The sequence below is a fragment of the Cherax quadricarinatus genome, chromosome 74 (genome assembly GCF_038502225.1).
Source record: "Cherax quadricarinatus isolate ZL_2023a chromosome 74, ASM3850222v1, whole genome shotgun sequence".
In the NCBI taxonomy this organism is placed as follows: domain Eukaryota; kingdom Metazoa; phylum Arthropoda; class Malacostraca; order Decapoda; family Parastacidae; genus Cherax; species Cherax quadricarinatus.
Window position 1 is genome coordinate 19,391,515 of NC_091365.1, and position 23,005 is coordinate 19,414,519.

The 23,005-nt window shown below is 42.2% G+C and overlaps 1 protein-coding gene across 1 annotated transcript in view; it reads left to right on the forward strand.

The window, feature by feature from the left end:
* The window catches only part of LOC128700225 (beta-mannosidase), a 143,161-nt gene that overhangs the window by 109,872 nt on the left and 10,284 nt on the right, over positions 1–23,005 (forward strand). The window contains 3 exon segments of the mRNA XM_070100814.1: positions 16,376–16,464; positions 20,552–20,576; positions 20,579–20,664. Of these exon segments, the coding sequence (XP_069956915.1) occupies positions 16,376–16,464; positions 20,552–20,576; positions 20,579–20,664 (200 nt within the window).

Genomic DNA, 23,005 nt, shown 5'->3' on the forward strand with positions numbered 1-23,005 from the left:
TCACTGCACTCTACATCTACCATCACTGCACTCTACATCTACCATCACTACACTCTACATTTACCATCACTACACTCTACATCTACCATCACTACACTCTACATCTATCATCACTGCACTCTACATCTACCATCACTGCACTCTACATCTACCATCACTGCACTCTACATCTACCATCACTGCCCTCTACATCTACCATCACTGCACTCTACATCTACCATCACTGCACTCTACATCTACCATCACTGCACTCTACATCTACCATCACTGCACTCTACATCTACCATCACTACACTCTACATCTACCATCACTGCACTCTACATCTACCATCACTGCACTCTACATCTACCATCACTGCACTCTACATCTACCATCACTACACTCTACATCTACCATCACTACACTCTACATCTATCATCACTGCACTCTACATCTACCATCACTGCACTCTACATCTACCATCACTGCACTCTACATCTACCATCACTGCACTCTACATCTACCATCACTGCACTCTACATCTACCATCACTACACTCTACATCTACCATCACTGCACTCTACATCTACCATCACTGCACTCTACATCTACCATCACTACACTCTACATCTACCATCACTGCACTCTACATCTACCATCACTACACTCTACATCTACCATAACTACACTCTACATCTACCATCACTGCACTCTACATCTACCATCAGTACACTATACTTCTACTGTCTCTACACTACACATCTAACACCACTACATTATACATCTACCATTACTACACTATACATCTACCACCACTGCAATATACATCTATCACTACACTCTACATACACCATCACTACACCATACATCTACTGCTTCACTATACATCAATCACTACACATCTACCACCACTAAACTATACAAGTACCATCACTATGCTATACATCTCTCATCATTGCACTATACATCTACCATTACTACACTATACATCTACCATTACTACACTATACATCTACCACCACTACACTCCACATCTACCATCACAACACTACACATCTACTATCACTACTCTATATATCTACCATCACTACACTATACTCCTATTACCACCACTACACTTTTCATCTACTACCACTAAAGTTCACATCAACAATTACTACACTATATTTCTGTCATCACTACACTAAACATCTACCACAACCACAATACATATCTACCATCACTGCACTACACATCTAACACTATTATGGTAAACATCTACCATCACTACACTGTATATCTAGCAACACTACCCTATATATTTAGGACCACTACACTACAGATCTATCACCACTACACCACACACATACCACCACTACACTATACATCTACTGCCACTACACTATACATCTACTGCCACTACACTATACATCTGCCATCACTACACTGTACATCACTACACTATATATCTATCACTACACTATACATCTACCACCAATTCACTATACATCTACCATCATTTTGCTATACATCTACCATCATTACATTGTACATCTACCATCACTACACTATACATCTACCATCATTACATTGTACATCTACCATCACTACACTATACATCTACCATCACTGCACTGTACATCTTCCATCACAACACTATACATTTTCCGTCACTACAACTGTTCATCACTATACAAGTGTTATCGTCACTACAAATTATTACAACTCTCACTTTGATTATGGTACTGCTGCCACTTCAGTAATCACTTTAGTAAACTTCAGTAAACACTTCGCTAAACACTACTAAACACTTCAGTAAGCACTTCATTAAACACTCTACTAAACACTTCAGCAAACAATTTACTTAACACTAAACTAATTACTTTTCTAAATACATTGACACAACTTCATTCGAGGGTAACTATATTTCCTATATTACATAAGTTATAGTTTGTATGACTCTTCAAAATATACTCAAGAATATCAAAATGAGTTTCTAAAAAGTCTTGGTGTGCTCTTGCACATTTCTGTGTTTTGTTGGGCTCTTAGTGTACTTAGTGACACGGGTGAGATAACTGGAGAAAGAGAGACAACACCTCTTGCTGGAGGTGACGGAAGCCACAGATGGTTGTAAAACCTCGGCTCAAATACTTTGCTAATCTACCTGGATTGACGCAGTCTTCAAGTGTCCTGGCGACACAGATCCCCCTTAATTACCAGACCAGGTTAACCAAGTCTGGCTACCAACTACGTGGCCACTGATTGGTTTCCTTTTCAAGTTTATTAAGTTGAACAACGATATCAGATTAATCCAAGTTCACCTGCTGTAACTAAGAAAATAGTGTCAGGGATTATATTCACTCAATGAGTTCTTCCTCCTCATTATTATGGTGACAGTGCCGGGTATAATATGGTTCCTAGTGAACAGGATGTTCACTAAAATCACTGCAGCCACCCACAACTGTCTTTTTACCAAGCCTGTGGTGGCTGGTACTACTAGCCCTCCCGTGGCTACTAGTAAGCCAATGGTGGCTGGTACCACTAGCCTTCCCGTGGCTACTAGTAAGCCAATGGTGGCTGGTACTACTAGCCTTCCCGTGGCTACTAGTAAGCCAATGGTGGCTGGTACTAATAGCCTTCCCGTGGCTACTAGTAAGCCATTGGTGGCTGGTACCACTAGCCCTCATGTGGCTGCTTGTAAGCCATTGGTGGCTGGTACCACTAGCTCTCCTCTTGTAAGCCATTGGTGGCTGGTACCACTAGCTCTAGTAAGCCATTGATGGCTGGTACCACTAGCCCTCATGTGGCTGCTTGTAAGCCAGTGGTGGCTGGTACCACTAGCCCTTATGTGGCTGCTTGTAAGCCATTGGTGGCTGGTACCACTAGCCCTCATGTGGCTGCTTGTAAGCCATTGGTGGCTGGTACCACTAGCCCTCCTGTGGCTGCTAGTAAGCCATTGGTGGCTGGTACCACTAGCCCTCATGTGGCTGCTTGTAAGCCATTGGTGGCTGGTACCACTAGCCCTCATGTGGCTGCTTGTAAGCCATCGGTGGCTGGTACCACTAGCCCTCCCGTGGATGCTAGCAAGCAAGTGATGGCTAGTACAATTGATCCTACCATTGATTTGATCATACAGTCCACCGATGAAAGCTGCACTACCACAAACACAACATCCCTTCACAGTGACTCTGATTCAAGTGACCTGGAATTCTAACATGAATTCATATCTGATAATAATGATCATGAAATCTTAATTGATCCCCATTGCAATAAAGAAAATATTAACCTTCTAATTGTGGGTCATGCGGACTCAGGCAAGTCCACTCTTGGCGGATAAATATATCTAAGCAAGTCAGTAGATACAGCGACTATAAAATAGTACCGGAAAGAGGCCAAACAAATGAACATGGACTCTTAATATTTGTCATGGGCCCTTGATTCATCCCCTGAAGAACGTTAAAGAGGAACAACTCTTGACATTGGCAGGGGAAATTTTGAAACAAGTGCAAAACGGATTACCCTTTTGGATGCTCCCGGACACCAAACTCTTATTCCTCGCATGATTTAGGGAATGTACCAAGCAGATATAGCGCTCTTGGTCGTCTCAGCAAGATCTGGAGAGTTTGAATCTACTTTCAAGACATAGAATTTCGCAACAGAAATCCTCCAACTACTTAAAACAGTGGGCATCAATAGTGTTATTGTTGCTATCAACAAAATGGACGACGAAACCACCTAGTGGTCTGAAGACCGCTTTGAATTCTGTAAAAATAAAATGTAGGAGTTCTTTAAAAATACCGGATTTAAAAACAAAAACAGTACAGTAACTTTCATTCCTTGTTCAGGTTTAACCGGGGAAAATATCAAGAGGATGTCTACAGCTTGTTCTTGGTATAAAGGTTAAACCTTGTTGCAATATATCAACAATTTACCCAAATTCTAGAGGCAAATAAAAGACCCACTAAGGTTGTCAGTATCAGATTTCTCCACCAAAAAGAAAAGTGTATCTGGTCGCATTGAATCAGGATCATGTTGTGTTGGTGATAAACTCATGATAATGCCCACCAAGACCTTAATAACACTCGAAGAAATTTACCAAAATAACCAAAAATGTAGCGAAGTCACCAGCGGCGACAACGTCAAGATTAAATTTAAGTCATAAGACTTAATTAACATCAAAATTGGTCATATATTTTGTGATGCTAAACTTCCATGTACGACAGCAAAATTTTTTGACGTTATGCTAATAATAATAGATAAGAAGGAAATCATAACAGCCGGTTACTAATGCGTCTGTCATATCAATACATAAACCGAATCCGTCACTGTTAAACTTATAATCTGCAACAAAGATGAGAAAACCGGCGACATAACTAACGTCTTTCCAAGACTCATTAACGGTGAATAAGTTGTTGTTATCCGCCTTGAGGCGTCGACACCCATTTGTGTCGACACTTACAAAAACTGTCCCTTCCTGGCCAGTGTCATTCTCAGAAAAAACAATAAAACAATAGCTCTAGGTAGGGTGAAAAAAATTATACAATGGCTGGGCGCTTGAACTGCTGGAACTTCTGGAACTGCTGGAACTGCTGGAACTGTTGGAACTGCTGGAACTGCTGGAACTGCTTTTACTGCTTTTACTGCTGGAACTGCTGGAACTGTTGGAACTGTTGGAACTGCTGGAACTGCTGGAACTGTTGGAACTTCTGGAACTGCTGGAACTGTTGGAACTGCTGGAACTGTTGGAACTGCTGGAACAAAAACCAACAAGCATTTACTTTGAAAACTTATTCTTGGGAATTTTTTTTATAATTTTTATGACTAATAACTCAAGATGATTTATAGTAAAAGAATGAAAAAAAAAACGAAACAAAACAACCACCAACAGGGGTGGTAGTGGACCCCCAATAACTACCAGCAACAGGGGTGGTAGTGGACCCCCAATAACTACCAGCAACAGGGGTGGTAGTGGACCCCCAATAACTACCAGCAACAGGGGTGGTAGTGGACCCCCAATAACTACCAGCAACAGGGGTGGTAGTGGACCCCCAACAACTACCACCAACAGGGGTGGTAGTGGACCCCCAACAACTACCACCAACAGGGGTGGTAGTGGACCCCCAATAACTACCACCAACAGGGGTGGTAGTGGACCCCCAACAACTACCACCAACAGGGGTGGTAGTGGACCCCAATAACTACCACCAACAGGGGTGGTAGTGGACCCCCAACAACTACCACCAACAGGGGTGGTAGTGGACCCCCAACAACTACCACCAACAGGGGTGGTAGTGGACCCCCAACAACTACCACCAACAGGGGTGGTAGTGGACCCCCAACAACTACCAGCAACAGGGGTGGTAGTGGACCCCAACAACTACCACCAACAGGGGTGGTAGTGGACCCCAACAACTACCACCAACAGGGGTGGTAGTGGACCCCAACAACTACCACCAACAGGGGTGGTAGTGGACCCCAACAACTACCACCAACAGGGGTGGTAGTGGACCCCAATAACTACCACCAACAGGGGGGGTAGTGGACCCCAATAACTACCACCAACAGGGGTGGTAGTGGACCCCAACAACTACCACCAACAGGGGGGTAGTGGACCCCAATAACTACCACCAACAGGGGTGGTAGTGGACCCCCAACAACTACCAGCAACAGGGGGGGTAGTGGACCCCCAATAACTACCACCAACAGGGGTGGTAGTGGACCCCAACAACTACCACCAACAGGGGGGGTAGTGGACCCCCAATAACTACCACCAACAGGGGTGGTAGTGGACCCCCAACAACTACCACCAACAGGGGTGGTAGTGGACCCCCAACAACTACCAGCAACAGGGGTGGTAGTGGACCCCCAATAACTACCAGCAACAGGGGTGGTAGTGGACCCCAACAACTACCAGCAACAGGGGTGGTAGTGGACCCCCAATAACTACCAGCAACAGGGGTGGTAGTGGACCCCAACAACTACCACCAACAGGGGTGGTAGTGGACCCCCAATAACTACCAGCAACAGGGGTGGTAGTGGACCCCAACAACTACCACCAACAGGGGTGGTAGTGGACCCCAACAACTACCACCAACAGGGGTGGTAGTGGACCCCCAACAACTACCACCAACAGGGGTGGTAGTGGACCCCCAACAACTACCAACACCTCCATTTACTTACCTACCTTCCGATTATTTTTATTATTGTATTATTTTCAGGGGTGGTAGTGGACCCCAACAACTACCACCAACAGGGGTTGTAGTGGACCCCCAACAACTACCAACACCTCCATTTACTTACCTACCTACCGATTATTTTTATTATTGATATTATTATTATTATCAGTATTATTTTCATTATTATTATTACTATTATTATTAAACCATTATTATTATTATTGCTATTATTATTATTGCTATTATTATTATTGCTGTTATTATTATTGCTATTATTATTATTGAAGAATTGAGACACTTATGCAACACATGGGAATCTTTATTGAAGAAACGTTTCGCCACACACTGGCTTCATCAGTCCAGACTGAACACATCTACTCCAGGCTGAGGGACTGATTACCTCAAACTCCTCCTCTCCTTACGCCTTTCTACTTTGTATTGGACTGATGAAGCCACTGTGTGGCGAAACGTTTCTTCAATAAAGATTCCCATGTGCTGCATAAGTGTTTCAATTCTTCAACCTGTCGGTTTTCTAAACCATTCATCACATTATTATTATTATTATTATTATTATTATTATTATTATTATTATTATTATTATTTCGTAAGAGCGGCTCAGGAGCTGCACTAACAAACTTCCTGTTATTTAATGAAATATTTTTTTTTTATTTTTCGACTGTCTAGGGATCGAACCCCAGACGCCAGTGTTGAGAGTTGTGACTCTCACTACTGGGGTCCAGGGATCGAACCCCAGACCCCAGTGTTGAGAGTTGTGACTCTCACTACTGGGGTCCAGGGATCGAACCCCAGACCCCAGTGTTGAGAGTTGTGACTCTCACTACTGGGGTCCAGGGATCGAACCCCAGACGCCAGTATTGAGAGTTACGACTCTCACTATTACTGCAACTGTTACTATTGGTGCTGCTATTACTCTTGGTGCTGCTGTTACTGTTTTTGTTGGTGCTTCTGCTACTGTTTCTGTTGGTGCTGTTGTTACTATTGATGCTGGTGTTACTGTTGGTGCTGCTGCTGTTACTATTGGTGCAGGTGTTACTGTTGGTGCTGAGGTTACTTCTCGTTTTGCTATTGCTGTTGGTATTGGTGCTGCTGTTACTGTTGGTGCTGCTCTTGCTGCTGTTACTATTGGTGCTGCTGTTGCTGTTGGTGCTGCTGTTACTGTTGGTGCTGCTGTTGCTGTTACTATTGGTGCTGCTGTTACTGTTGATGCTGCTGTTACTGTTGGTGCTGCTGTTGCTGTTACTATTGGTGCTGCTGTTACTGTTGGTGCTGCTGTTACTGCTGCTGTTACTGTTGGTGCTGCTGTTACTGTTGCTGTTACTATTGGCGCTGCTGTTACTGTTGATGCTGCTGTTACTGTTGATGTTGCTGTTACTGTTGGTGCTGCTGTTGCTGTTACTGTTACTATTGGCGCTGCTGTTACTGTTGGTGCTGCTGTTACTGTTGATGCTGCTGTTACTGTTGGTGCTGTTGCTGTTACTATTGGTGCTGCTGTTACTGTTGGTGCTGCTGTTACTGTTGGTGCTGTTGCTGTTGGTGCTGCTGTTACTGTTGGTGCTGCTGTTACTGTTGGTGCTGCTGTTGCTGTTACTATTGGCGCTGCTGTTACTGTTGGTGCTGCTGTTACTGTTACTATTGGCGCTGCTGTTACTGTTGGTGCTGCTGTTACTGTTGGAGCTGCTGTTACTGCTGTTGCTGTTACTATTGGCGCTGCTGTTACTGTTGGTGGTGCTGTTACTGTTAGTGCTGTTGCTGTTACTATTGGCGCTGCTGTTACTGTTGGTGCTGCTGTTACTGTTGATGCTGTTGCTGTTGGTTCTGCTGTTACTGTTGGTGCTGTTGCTGTTACTATTGGCACTGCTGTTACTGTTGGTGCTATTGCTGTTACTATTGGCGGTGCTGTTACTGTTGGTGCTGCTGTTACTGTTGCTGTTACTATTGGAGCTGCTGTTACTGTTGGTGCTGTTGCTGTTGGTGCTGCTGTTACTGTTGCTGTTACTGTTGGTGCTGCTGTTACTGTTGCTGTTACTGTTGGTGCTGGTGTTACTGTTGGTGCTGTTGCTGTTGGTGCTGCTGTTACTGTTGGTGCTGTTGCTGTTGCTGTTGGTGCTGCTGTTACTGTTATTGGCGCTGCTGTTACTGTTGATGCAGCTGTTGCTGTTACTATTGGCGCTGCTGTTACTGTTGGTGCTGCTGTTACTGTTGGTGCTGTTGCTGTTACTATTGGCGCTGCTGTTACTGTTGGTGCTGTTGCTGTTAATATTGGCGCTGCTGTTACTGTTGGTGCTGCTGCTACTGTTGGTGATGCTGTTGCTGTTACTATTGGCGCTGCTGTTACTGTTGATGCTGCTGTTGCTGTTGGCGCTGTTGCTGTTACTATTGGCGCTGCTGTTGCTGTTGGTGCTGCTGTTGCTGTTGGTGCTGTTGCTGTTACTGTTGGGGCTGCTGTTACTGTTGGTGCTGCTGTTACTATTGGTGCTGCTGTTACTGTTGGTGCTGCTGTTACTATTGGTGCTGCTGTTACTGTTGGTGCTGTTGCTGTTACTATTGGCGCTGCTGTTGCTGTTGGTGCTGCTGTTACTGTTGGTGCTGCTGTTACTATTGGTGCTGCTGTTACTGTTGGTGCTGTTGCTGTTACTATTGCTGTTGTTGTTGCTATTGGCGCTGCTGTTACTGTTGGTGCTGCTGTTGTTGTTGCTGTTGGTGCTGTTGCTGTTACTATTGGCGCTGCTGTTACTGTTGATGCTGCTGTTACTGTTGATGCTGCTGTTACTGTTGGTGCTGTTGCTGTTACTATTGGTGCTGCTGTTACTGTTGGTGCTGCTGTTACTGTTGGTGCTGTTGCTGTTGGTGCTTCTGTAACTGTTGGTGCTGCTGTTGCTGTTACTATTGGCGCTGCTGTTACTGTTGGTGCTGCTGTTACTGTTACTATTGTTACTGCTGTTGTTGTTGTTGTTACTGTTGGTGCTGCTGTTACTGTTGGTGCTGCTGTTACTGTTGGTGCTGCTGTTACTGTTGGTGTTGCTGTTACTATTGCTGCTGCTGTTACTGTTGGTGCTGTTGCTGTTGGCGCTGCTGTTACTGTTGGTGCTGCTGTTGCTGTTGGTGCTGTTGCTGTTACTATTGGCGCTGCTGTTGCTGTTGGTGCTGCTGTTACTGTTGGTGCTGCTGTTACTGTTGGTGCTGTTGCTGTTACTATTGGCGCTGCTGTTGCTGCTACTGTTACTGTTGGTGCTGCTGTTACTGTTGGTGCTGCTGTTACTATTGGTGCTGCTGTTACTGTAGATGCTGCTGTTACTGTTGGTGCTGCTGTTGCTGTTGGTGCTGCTGTTGCTGTTGGTGCTGCTATTGCTGCTGCTGTTGCTGTTGGTGCTGCTGTTGCTGTTGGTGCTGCTGTTGCTGTTGGTGCTGCTGTTACTGTTGGTGCTGCTGTTGCTGTTGGTGCTGCTGTTACTGTTGGTGCTGCTGTTGCTGTTGGTGCTGCTGTTGCTGTTGGTGCTGCTGTTGCTGTTGCTGTTGGTGCTGCTGTTGCTGTTGGTGCTGCTGTTACTGTTGGTGCTGCTGTTACTGTTGGTGCTGCTGTTACTGTTGGTGCTGCTGTTGGTGCTGCTGTTGCTGTTGGTGCTGCTGTTGCTGTTGGTGCTGCTGTTGCTGTTGGTGCTGCTGTTGCTGTTGGTGCTTGTTACGCCCTTTGTTTATTTCAAGGAGGAAATTTCTACTTGTTATTTTGGCAACGATATATTTTTACATATTATTTTGGCTTTTTCACTTAAAATTATATTCAGTATTTCCATCAGTAGCTAAAATGGATTTACTCGACTTTATAATATTATGTGGCCGTAAATTATTTAGCTTTGTACATAGGTAGGATGTTTAATTGTTGTAAACTCTTGGTGCGACCTGGCTAAGCAACAGTAGGCGAGTTGAGGTACACAACCTCTGCTGCGACCAAGTCATAGTTGGCTAGTAAAGCCTCACCTTATTCACTTCATACCTTACACTGGTCCAGGGTCTAGGCAAGTATCCAGCTTTAAACCATCCTTCACCTCCCTAGAAATTACCAGGAATTTTGGAAGCTCATTGCAAGGGCTTATCTTGGTCGGAGAAGACGGTTGAGAAACTCTTGAGGAAAGTGAGAATAAGTTTAGCGAGTCTCAGTGTTATTGCCTTGTACGGATTCTGTCCTGAAAAAAAAGGGATTATTGCAGAATGAACTATGTAGAGGAGCACTATCAGTGTGGAGTTTAAGCTTTTAAAAATGCCTGTGTATGTATATATACCTATGTTTTTTGACTCATTGAGGATGGGTCCTGAAACCGCCTGGAGCCATTTGTAAAAACTTATTACAGTGATGTGATAGTGAGGCGGTTGATAAATGTTATACTTATAGTATTTAATATATGAGAAAGTCGGTTGTAAAGATTAAATGATTTAAGTGATTATTAAGGTTATTAATAAAATAAACAGAAACTAGAAGGACACATGGTGTATGATGACCCTTAGATGTAATAATCCCGTTCTTTTGTTACGAGCTCCATAACCCAGTGACATACAGGCTATGTTCTTAACAAAGTGGGGACCTGTCCAGGATGCACTCTCTGATCCAAGGTACTGGAGGAGATATGGGCCACCTCACCTCAGTGGGATACGGCTGGTACGTTGAAAGAAGAATAAATATATATACACGCTAGATAACAGGGATATCTTGATGCTCCTACTTACACTTTGGTCACACTTCACAGACACGCACATGCATATATATATATATATACATACATCTAGGTTTTTCTCCTTTTTCTAAACAGCTCTTGTTCTTCTTTATTTCTTCTATTGTCCATGGGGAAGTGGAAAAGAATCTTTCCTCCGTAAGCCATGCGTGTCGTATGAGGCGACTAAAATGCCGGGAGCAATGGGCTAGTAACCCCTTCTCCTGTAGACATTTACTAAAAAAGAGAAGAAGAAAAACTTTATAAAACTGGGATGCTTGAATGTGCGTGGATGTAGTGCGGATGACAAGAAACAGATGATTGCTGATGTTATGAATGAAAAGAAGTTGGATGTCCTGGCCCTAAGCGAGACAAAGCTGAAGGGGATAGGGGAGTTTCGATGGGGGGAAATAAATGGGATTAAATCTGGAGTATCTGAGAGAGTTAGAGCAAAGGAAGGGGTAGCAGTAATGTTGAAGGATCAGTTATGGAAGGAGAAAAGAGAATATGAATGTGTAAATTCAAGAATTATGTGGATTAAAGTAAAGGTTGGATGCGAAAAGTGGGTCATAATAAGTGTGTATGCACCTGGAGAAGAGAGGAATGTAGAGGAGAGAGATTTTGAGAGATGTTAAGTGAATGTATAGGAGCCTTTGAACAAAGTGAGAGAGTAATTGTGGTAGGGGACCTGAATGCTAAAGCAGGAGAAACTTTTAGAGAGGGTGTGGTAGGTAAGTTTGGGGTGCCAGGTGTAAATGATAATGGGAGCCCTTTGATTGAACTTTGTATAGAAAGGGGTTTAGTTATAGGTAATACATATTTTAAGAAAAATAGATATGATGTAGGGCGAAATGACAGTAGTTTGTTGGATTATCTATTGGTAGATAAAAGACTGTTGAGTAGACTTCAGGATGTACATATTTATAGAGGGGCCACAGATATATCAGATCACTTTCTAGTTGTAGCTACACTGAGAGTAAAAAGTAGATGGGATACAAGGAGAATAGAAGCATAAGGGAAGAGAGAGGTGAAGGTTTATAAACTAAAAGAGGAGGCAGTTAGGGTAAGATATAAAAAGCTATTGGAGGATAGATGGGCTAATGAGAGCATAGGCAATGGGGTCGAAGAGGTATGGGGTAGGTTTAAAAATGTAGTGTTAGAGTGTTCAGCAGAAGTTTGTGGTTACAGGAAAGTGGGTGCAGGAGGGAAGAGGAGCGATTGGTGGAATGATGATGTAAAGAGAGTAGTAAGGGAGAAAAAGTTAGCATATGAGAAATTTTTACAAAGTAGAAGTGATGCAAGGAGGGAAGAGTATATGGAGAAAAAGAGAAAGGTTAAGAGAGTGGTGAAGTAATGTAAAAAGAGAGCAAATGAGAGAGTGGGTGAGATGTTATCAACAAATTTTTTTGAAAATAAGAAAAAGTTTTGGAGTGAGATTAACAAGTTAATTAAGAAAGCCTAGAGAACATATGGATTTGTCAGTTAAAAATAGGAGAGGAGAGTTATTAAATGGAGAGTTAGAGGTATTGGGAAGATGGAAGGAATATTTTGAGAAATTGTTAAATGTTGATGAAGTTAGGGAAGCTGTGATTTCGTGTATAGGGCAAGGAGGAATAACATCTTGTAGGAGTGAGGAAGAGCCAGTTGTGAGTGTGGGGGAAGTTCGTGAGGCAGTAGGTAAAATGAAAGGGGGTAAGGCAGCCGGGATTGATGGGATAAAGATAGAAATGTTAAAAGCAGGTGGGGATATAGTTTTGGAGTGGTTGGTGCAATTATTTAATAAATGTATGGAAGAGGGTAAGGTACCTAGGGATTGGCAGAGAGCATGCATAGTTCCTTTGTATAAAGGCAAAGGGGACAAAAGAGAGTGCAAAAATTATAGGGGGATAAGTCTGTTGAGTATACCTGGTAAAGTGTATGGTAGAGTTATTATTGAAAGAATTAAGAGTAAGACGGAAAATAGGATAGCAGATGAACAAGGAGGCTTTAGGAAAGGTAGGGGGTGTGTGGACCAGGTGTTTACAGTGAAACATATAAGTGAACAGTATTTAGATAAGGCTAAAGAGGTCTTTGTGGCATTTATGGATATGGAAAAGGCGTATGACAGGGTGGATAGGGGGGCAATGTGGCAGATGTTGCAGGTGTATGGTGTAGGAGGTAGGTTACTGAAAGCAGTGAAGAGGTTTTACGAGGATAGTGAGGCTCAAGTTAGAGTATGTAGGAAAGAGGGAAATTATTTCCCAGTAAAAGTAGGCCTTAGACAATGATGTGTGATGTCACCGTGGTAGTTTAATATATTTATAGATGGGGTTGTAAGAGAAGTAAATGCGAGGGTCTTGGCAAGAGGCGTGGAGTTAAAAGATAAAGAATCACACATAAAGTGGGAGTTGTCACAGTTGCTCTTTGCTGATGACACTGTGCTCTTGGGAGATTCTGAAGAGAAGTTGCAGAGATTGGTGGATGAATTTGGTAGGGTATGCAAAAGAAGAAAATTAAAAGTGAATACAGGAAAGAGTAAGGTTATGAGGATAACAAAAAGATTAGGTGATGAAAGATTGGATATCAGATTGGAGGGAGAGAGTATGGAGGAGGTGAATGTATTCAGATATTTGGGAGTGGACGTGTCAGCGGATGGGTCTATGAAAGATGAGGTGAATCATAGAATTGATGAGGGGAAAAGGGTGAGTGGTGCACTTAGGAGTCTGTGGAGACAAAGAACTTTGTCCTTGGAAGCAAAGAGGGGAATGTATGAGAGTATAGTTTTACCAACGCTCTTATATGGGTGTGAAGCATGGGTGATGAATGTTGCAGCGAGGAGAAGCGGGGTAGGGGTCGGCCTAGGAAAGGTTGGAGGGAGGGGTAAAGGAGGTTTTGTGTGCGAGGGGCTTGGACTTCCAGCAGGCATGCGTGAGCGTGTTTGATAGGAGTGAATGGAGACAAATGGTCTTTAATACTTGACGTGCTGTTGGAGTGTGAGCAAAGTAACATTTATGAAGGGATTCAGGGAAACCGGCAGGCCGGACTTGAGTCCTGGAGATGGGAAGTACAGTGCCTGCACTCTGAAGGAGGGGTGTTAATGTTGCAGTTTAAAAACTGTAGTGTAAAGCACCCTTTCATGACCTTATGTGTGTTTATCATGACTTTATCTTTGACTCCTATCAACCAAAGTGAACATTTTGAGGACTTTCACCCTTTCATCACAACTTTTCTTTTTATTTTTTAGCTCTATGAGCACTATTATGACTTAATCTTTAAGTTTTTTCAGTCTTGTTTAGATTTTTTAGGTGTGGGCATTATATAGCTGTGTATATAACAAAAAGGCACAATACCGTGACTGGAACAATACACAAATAACCCGCACATAAAAGAGAGAAGCTTACGACGACGTTTCGGTCCGACCAGTGTGACTTTGTCAATGGTCCAAGTCGGTCCGAAACGTCGTCGTAAGCTTCTCTCTTTTATGTGCGGGTTATTTGTGTATAGCTGTGTATATTAGCTTAATGTGGATTTTTTTTAGCAAGCCTTAACTTTTGCTCAAAAATCAAGACTTCCATTGATATATGATTCAATATCAACTGATATTTATTAATATTTATAGTTCAGTTTTATCAAGAAAGGTTAAAAGTGATTTTTTCCTGATGCCACTGCCTGTACAAGATGAAGATACATGCAGTAAGGGGTGAAGATACATGTAAGATGGAAAGATACATGTAGTAATGTAATAGTGGGGTTTAGATGTTGTGATAGTTGTAGGGAAACACTGTAGACTCTGTTAAGGACACATTATTATTGAAAAACATGGAGAGCCCAGCCTGTATGCCTCTGCGCACCTCGTCATCTATCACTGGAGTGAGCCCGAGCACTCTGGCCTACGGCCTACGTAGAAGTCACGTGACATTAGAATGACAAGGGAGCCTCACTATAATGGTATTGGGGAATCTATATAGTACATAAGTATTACACTGTTAACAGCTCAGCAACGCTGATGTGTGGCATCTTCAACATACAGCTAAACTAGTACGAAGGTAGACAGCAGACATTTCAGGTTCTGGGCTGATTCTATGCAGTGCAAGGAAAATATTGTACACAACACGTGCGGCCAGCAGTCACAGCCTGTTTGATCAGGCCCTGATCCACCGGGAGGCCTGGTCGTGGACCGGGCAGCGGGGGGCTTTGATCCCCGGAATAACCTCCAGGTAACCTCCAGGGAGTAAGTGCTGAGTAAGTGGGAGTAAGAGGCTCAAATACAGCAGTTAATATGCGAGTTAACTTTGGAGGATTTGAAGTCTTTAAAACTTCAGAAGTGCTGGCAGATTGCCGTATGCTTAGGAGTGAAGTATAATAAATATTACACAGCCGAGACCACTCGATTTTTTTTTTTTTTTTTTTTTTTTATTCGCCGGTATTCTCCCGGCCCGGGTCTTTTCCAAGTAGTGGTGACCCGGCCTTGGCTCCCTATCTGGGGAGTGTCTCGAGACTTAAGTCTCCCATGGGAGGAGGTACAAGTACCTCCTCATCTTTGGGACCAAGTGTCCCCAGGCCTAGCCACAGCCCTCACGGGGCTCGTAAGCTAGGCCTCTGGTCTGCCATCTACCCCGCCTCAAAGGGGCTCGTGGGGATGGCAGTCTTATGAGCTGCAGATGGTAGCAAGCTCAGGCCTTACCACTCGATCTATTTTAAAAAACATGTTTCCGGAACAAGGGGAGTGGATACCCTTCGCCATACTGATGAGACAAGTCTAATATCTCAGTTGGAAGACTTGAAACAACTGCTTGGAGCAGAAGGACCTGATCTTGGTGGCCTTCTAAATTCCCTACTCTCTGGTGATGTAGCAGAGCCAGAATCAAGGAGAGCAGCTGGTGAGCTGACATCCCTGGTAGAGGTGCCTGAAATTGGGGCGACCAGTTGCCTAGTTTCCGACCCTGGTCCACTAGAAGTACTAGCTTACTCACGATACCAAATTATATCTAAAGAATTATTTTCCTCAGTTAAAACATTCCCAATGCAAAGTACGATCTAAATTATTAAATTGCAACAGAACACACAAAACTGTATTAAGACAATCGCCCATAGTTCTTGGGAAGCTGCACCTAAGTGACGCCCCGCCTCTAAAACTGTCTTATATACAGTACGTGACACTCTTTGCTTATCTTTCTTGTCTCTTGTTAGCAAAATTACGTGGCATGTATTTGTGACACCTTAGATAACACGTATGTCTTCGTATTTGTGGTTATGTGTTTGGTTTGCAAATTGTCTCTATTAGGAACTGGTCTGTGATCTTGTTTAAATCAATCTTAAATGTGGCAGTTTTTTAAATTTTGAAAAAAATTATGCAAATTAGTGTAATTAGATTACTGAATGAAACTATTATAATTCTGTAAGTGCTGAACTGTCTTCTTAATTCCATGTTCTGTTGTGTTATGTTACGATGTGATTGAACGACTCACGTGATGTTCTAAAATTTAAATATTCATTTTTCTTGAACCATTTTTTTTATGTATTAATTTTTTTTGCAGAATATGGAGGTCGGTGGAAGATGCTGCATTACTACTACAAAAAATTCTTTTCTCCTCTCATAGTAACTCTTTCACGAGATAATGATGATGTGAGTTTATCATTATGATATTAGTAGTAAGTCAGTTTTCTCTAAAACTTAAAAAAAACATATTTTCTTTAAAATTGCCTATCAAGACTTAAACATTAAAGCGGCTTGCAGTTTGAATATCAAAATGATATACAATACCGACAGATTGGTAGGTACGACACACAGGCAACAGTTAGTTAACTTTATTCCAGTAGAGATGTGAAGACGATTACATCGTCTTCACATTTATACTGCTCCTGCCTACTTTCTGTACTCGACTGAAGAAGCTTACTGTGTAGGCGAAACGTTTCGGAATAAAGCTGCCTAACTGTTGCCTATGTGTCTTACCTACCGACTTGCAGTTTGTTCTCCAAGGGATTCTTGTGGTGGTATTAATACTACTTGTAGTAAAAATTAAGAATTTTACTGAGATTTATTTCTAGATTCGTTTAGTAACTTCATTTATTTTATCTGTTTTTAATATTGTGTTATGCAGTAGATCACAGGTTTTTGTCTCTCACATAATTCATATACCAAATGTTTGGAAAATTAATAGATTAAATATATTTTATTTCAAACTGCTAAACATTTTTAAATTCAAAAGAAACTGATAGTTTATATAGTGGAAAACAGTAGGAAATTGTTTTATTTGAAGCTGACTCGATGTTTAATTAGTGTTACACGTGGACTCGGTAGAAGACCTCGGTCAGAAAACCAAAAGCTCCAGTGGCTAGGTTAGATTAGGTAAGGTTTGTCAGGAAACAGGACAAGTGTTTCCTGACGTGGGTCATAGATGATGACCCGCCGTTTGGGCTTTTGATCATCTGAGCGAGGCCTTCCGCTGGCTTACTGGTCCACCCTTTTAAAAATTATGGTCGGTTATAACCATGTAGTTACTTTTTTTGTGAGCGAATTGCTCCAGTGGCGAGTCATCACATAACTTAAGACCACCTCAAGAAACACTTGCCTTGTGTCTAACAAATTTTACCTAAACTAACCTTCACACTGCCATTCTTCCATAATAATTCATCATTTTAAAGAAAGTATTACTTTTACATAGTCATCATATATTCTCATTTAATGTGTACCTTGTGTACATATGGTACATCATGTGTACCTTGTGTACATATGGTACATGTGTACCTTGTGTACATATGGTACATCATGCCTCTCCAGACTACGTTGGTAAGTCGTGTGCAATACTAACGTTCACCTGTGGAAGGCACACACTGCAACGTGATCTAATTATATTTCAAGTTCACACAGACATTCTGCATTTGCTTCTCAAATTCAAATTCAAATATGTATTTCCTTGTAAAGCTTACAATATGTGGTTTGCATGTTATAAAATTTTAATTACGAGGATGACCACTATCGTACCTAGGCACTTCGGGTAGACTAATTCGAATTCTTACGCTATATTGATATAGGTTATAATTGAGCGGTACATTTGAACATATTATTAGATACGTAATTAGATACAGATTACTTCATCAGGAGCTTTTGCCCTGTAATTATAAGTGACGAACTTAAAGACAAGTCGATGAAATAGGATGCAATGATTTAATATCGTGTGTGTCTGTCTGTCTGTGTCTGTACTCACCTATTTGTGGTTGCGTGCGTGTGTGTGTGTGTGTGTGTGTGTGTGTGTGTGACTCAACAATCAATATTTGCACCAATAATTCACTACAGTTGTGACCGGGTGTGGAAGTGTGAATTGCTCATTACACTATAATTTGTTCATGATTGTAGCCATATATAAACGTAAGTAACCATTCTTACAGTATTCATTACCTTTGTAACTTGTGAGTTCATTACCTTTGTACCTAGTTCAGCTATCAAAACTTTGGGAGCCCAGTCCCTGGACCCATTGCGTACCTCTGTAATCTGTAAATACCTTTGTAACTTGTCATGGTTGTGACCAGACCTACCTGGAGTTCATTACCTTTGTAAATTGTGAGTTCATTACCTTTGTAAATTGTGAGTTCATTACCTTTGTAAATTGTGAGTTAATTACCTCTGTAACTTGCTCAGCTATCAAAACTTTGGAGTCCAGTCCCTGGACCAATTATGTACCTTTGTAATCTTTTGACTACCGCCCACAGGATGGGTATGTGGTGACTACCGCCCACAGGATGGGTATGAGGTGCATAATAAACATATTAAACTAAGTAAGACACATATGCAACAGTTAGGTATCTTTATTTCGAAACGTTTCGCCTACACAGTAGGCTTCTTCAGTCGAGTACAGAAAAGTTGATAGAAGCAGAAGATACTTGAAGACGATGTAATCAGTCCATCACCCTTAAAGTTTTGAGGTGGTCAGTCCGTCAGTCTGGAGAAGAGCATTGTTCCGTTGTCTGAAACAATATGAAGTTGAAGTGACAGGATGGAGCCTTAAATAGTGCCAGGAGGTGAGACGTAGGTTGCTTTGGGAGGGCAGGTCCCTCTCAAACCCAGCCGTTCTCACTAGTAGAGGTTGTCGAAGTTGATGGTCTGTACCAAGATACCCTTGTGTTGCAGTGTCTGACAGAATGAACATTAAAATGGTATAAAATGGTCATTTTGACGGGCATATTAAGAGCTGCTTCCAGATAATAGTGAAATATTTCACTTCTATAGTTCTGCAGTGTATTGTACAAGTGTCAGCGTACACAAGGAGCTGCAGCCACACGTTCATCTCACTTATCTAGGTTCGTCGGGTGGATCCTGATCGAGGACCGGGCCGCGGGGGCATTGACCCCATGCGGTGACTCTGCCACCTCAATCAGACGCAGGGTTTGAACTGACTAAGCCAGGCTGCCGCTAGCCTGGGGTGCCAGTGCTACCTGAGGCGCCTGCCGACTTCCCCGGCTGTCCTACCCCGGCTGTCCTACCCCGGCTGTCCTACCCTTGCAGTCCTACCCCGGCTGTCCTACCCCGGCTGTCCTACCCCGGCTGTCCTACCCCGGCTGTCCTACCACGCATGGGTCAACAGGACATCTTTGATATGAAGACGAATATGCCATACCCGATTCTAACGGCTATTTCCTGTGAACCAGTAGTTCATATAGCAAACATGTACAGAGGGCCTCACAAAGGAACTTCAGAGGTTTGAGAAAGACTTGCCCAGTATGGACCAGTAGGCCTGCTGCAGTGTTCCTCCTTATGTTCTTATGTAGCGGCCAATACTGACGTTACTGACATACCCAGCTGTGCTCCACGGCACTGTTACCAACACTGTGGACACTAGTCGGCTCTTCTAGTGTTACCAACACTGTGGACACTAGTGGATTCGTCTAGTGTTACCAACACTAGAAAATATTAATGGGTTTTTCTAGAGTATTGTTAACAATACTTACGCTCTATTGCAGTGTTACCAATACTGAGTACTCTTCTATGCTTTACAGAAGTGTTACCAATACTGAATACTCTTCAATGCTTTACAGCAGTGTTACCAATACTGAGTACTCTTCTATGCTTTACAGCAGTGTTACCAATACTGAGTACTCTTCTATGCTTTACAGCAGTGTTACCAATACTGAATACTCTTCAATGCTTTACAGCAGTGTTACCAATACTGAGTACTCTTCTATGCTTTACAGCAGTGTTACCAATACTGAGTACTCTTCTATGCTTTACAGCAGTGTTACCAATACTGAGTACTCTTCTATGCTTTACAGAAGTGTTACCAATACTGAGTACTCTTCTATGCTTTACAGCAGTGTTACCAACCCTGTGTAAACTATTGTGCTCTTCAGTGCTACCAACGCTGCGTGCACTACTCTGCAGTGCTGCCAACAATACTGTGATCTATTACAGAGTTAACAAAAATGTGCCGTACTGTGTTGTACTACAGTGTTACCAACTGCTGTGTTTCATTTCGGAATTATTATATACTTTGTTCCTCGAACATTGTTGAACTCCTCTTATAAAACAACGGAACTCTCTAAAACGTTTAGAAATTTCCATTATTAATAATGACAGTTAATATTATTACTATATTATTATTATTATTTTTATTATTATTATTATTATTATTATTTTTATTATTACGCTTTGTGTTTTATTATTTTTGTTGGGTACTTTTCCCAGAATATATTATTACCGCTTGTTCATTGTTTTCCAGATAAACGTGTACCTGGTGAGTGACTTGGTGTGTCACACCTGGTGTTAAGTGTCCACCTTTATCAATATTATCAGAGAGATAAGGTCAGCTCTTACACCACCACCTTGACCGCCGTAAGTTATTAAATAATATCAGAGAATTTTAATCAAAAGTGAAAGTAAAATTACATTTTGCCGCCAGTGCGGATAGTTTGTGCTTCACACATACCTTGAGTGGACTGTTGTGGGATAGGATAGGGATGTACGTAATCCTTCATAACGAGGCTCTGAAATTATTTATGTGAGTACATTTAGGTAAACATTTACAATCTATATTTGTTAAAAGGATATCTTTTCAAATTTTCTGGCATTCGGTTTTCAGTAATATGATACCCTGACATACGTTACTTTAAATCTCACTAAGTGGACAGGCAAGCATATATTGTTCAAGAAAGCGACCATATAACTGACTAAAAATTTAAAATGAACAAAGTAAGATAACGTTTGGTAATAAAGGTAATGAGGCCCTGAATCTGCACTCTCTCGAAAGGCGTAGAATTATGGGGGATATGATCGAGGTGTATAAATGGAAAACAGGAATAAATAGAGGATGTAAATAGCGTGCCAAAAATTTCCAGCCAAGACAGGACTCGCAGCAATGGTTTCAAGTTGGAAAAATTCAGATTCAGGAAGGATATAGGAAAGCACTGGTTTGGTAATAGAGTTGTGGATGAGTGGAACAAACTCTCGAGTACAGTTATTCAGGCTAAAACGTTGTGTAGGTGGGTGTGGGTGGGTGTGAGTTGGACCTGACTAGCTTGTGCTGCTGGGTCTGATGCCGTGCTCCATCCTTGAGTGGAGGTGACCAGACTGGGTGGGTCATTGGGCTAATCCGGGGGGGTGGGTCATTGGTCTAATCCGGGGGGGGGACATGGACCTGCTCCGCATGGGTCAGTAGGCCTGTTGCAGTGTTCCTTCTTTCTTACGTTCTTATGTTCTTAATGCTGACAGTTGCAAGAAGATACAAAATACAATAACTTTGACAATTTATTGGAAACGTTACTGTCCTGGAACACTGGCTACCCTATATGTAAATGTAAGTGGGAAAACATAAGCTTAAATAGTCAGGAAGGAGTGGCAGTGACGTTCAGTTTTAGTGGTTCATCTGATGGCCGTATCTGGTGGTGGACGGGGCGAGGTTTGTTAGGTAAAGTTCACTAGTTTAGCGACAGTATGATAGCTTCTTGCTAGTTGTGTAGACAGTGATTGGCATCGTGATGAGTTGTGAACTGGCACCATTCATCATGTATCCCTCTGTGCTTCTGTAGACCACGGCCACATAACTCATGTTGTACGCATATTTATGTTTGTTTATCCTAGTGGACAAACTTCTACCTGTTTCTGCTACTTATGTCTTGCAATGATCACACGGACTCGTGTAGATAAAAGACAATGGAACCGGTTGGTGAGTAGGGGGCAACTTTTTAGTGATTTCACTGATGAATGCAGAGACCACAGCAGCCAAAGTTGCTCCTGGTTAGTGTGTGTCGCATTCCTGGCTACACCACCTCAGTGGCTGTTTCCTGGAAACCGTATCTATAGATGTGTAATGAAAAACTTCTTTATTATCGGGTTTATTGTATTCTTTAAACAGTGTCGCTTTCGTGAGGCCTGCAGGAAAAAAAATATCTGAGAGTCTGCCATCTCGTTTTCTCAACAGTGCTAATTTTTTCAATGAGGTTGTGTATATTGAGACGCCTATGGTATAACTCTGGCACGTGTCACAACCTTGTGACAGTGCTGGCAGATGGTGATATTCCTCAGCCGGTAGAAGATGCAAAGTCCAGCATCCATTTGTAAAGGGAGGGACAGCGGAACCATCCAGCTGGTGACGACTTGGGTCCTGTTTGCATGTCTTTAGGCTTCAATGATTTGTTGACTCTTGATTAAATAGGAAGGATTCATGTCTAAACGGTATCCAAACAGTATTATACTTAACCTTTTTTATTGTTTTGCATTTCTAGTGAAGGATAGAGCAACCTGATGCTTCCATAATTTGTAATGAGTCCGTCTTGGATCATATCATCGTTTTTTATTCCTAATACACAGTCATGTAAATAATTTTTGAATTAAGTCCTTGTCTTAATAAGGTGCTTCTTTGTTATTTCCATTATCCAGGCGCATTTAACAGTAAGTTGAGTGTTCCAATCCTTTTACCTCTTGAGGAAAAGCTAATCTCTTCTTGTATACATCAAATTCACTTATTATTTGGCTAATTAGGATCTGTGTGAGCTACGTCGATGCTCCAGTCATTTCTTCTACTTTTAGCTACTTTAAATCCTTCATTATTTTTAACAAACACGTTGGACATTTCTTCAGGAAAATCTATTATCATGGTAATAAAGGTATGACAGAGGTTTCACAACAATACTCACATTACTCACCAAGACGTCACACACTCGCCAACACAGTTCAC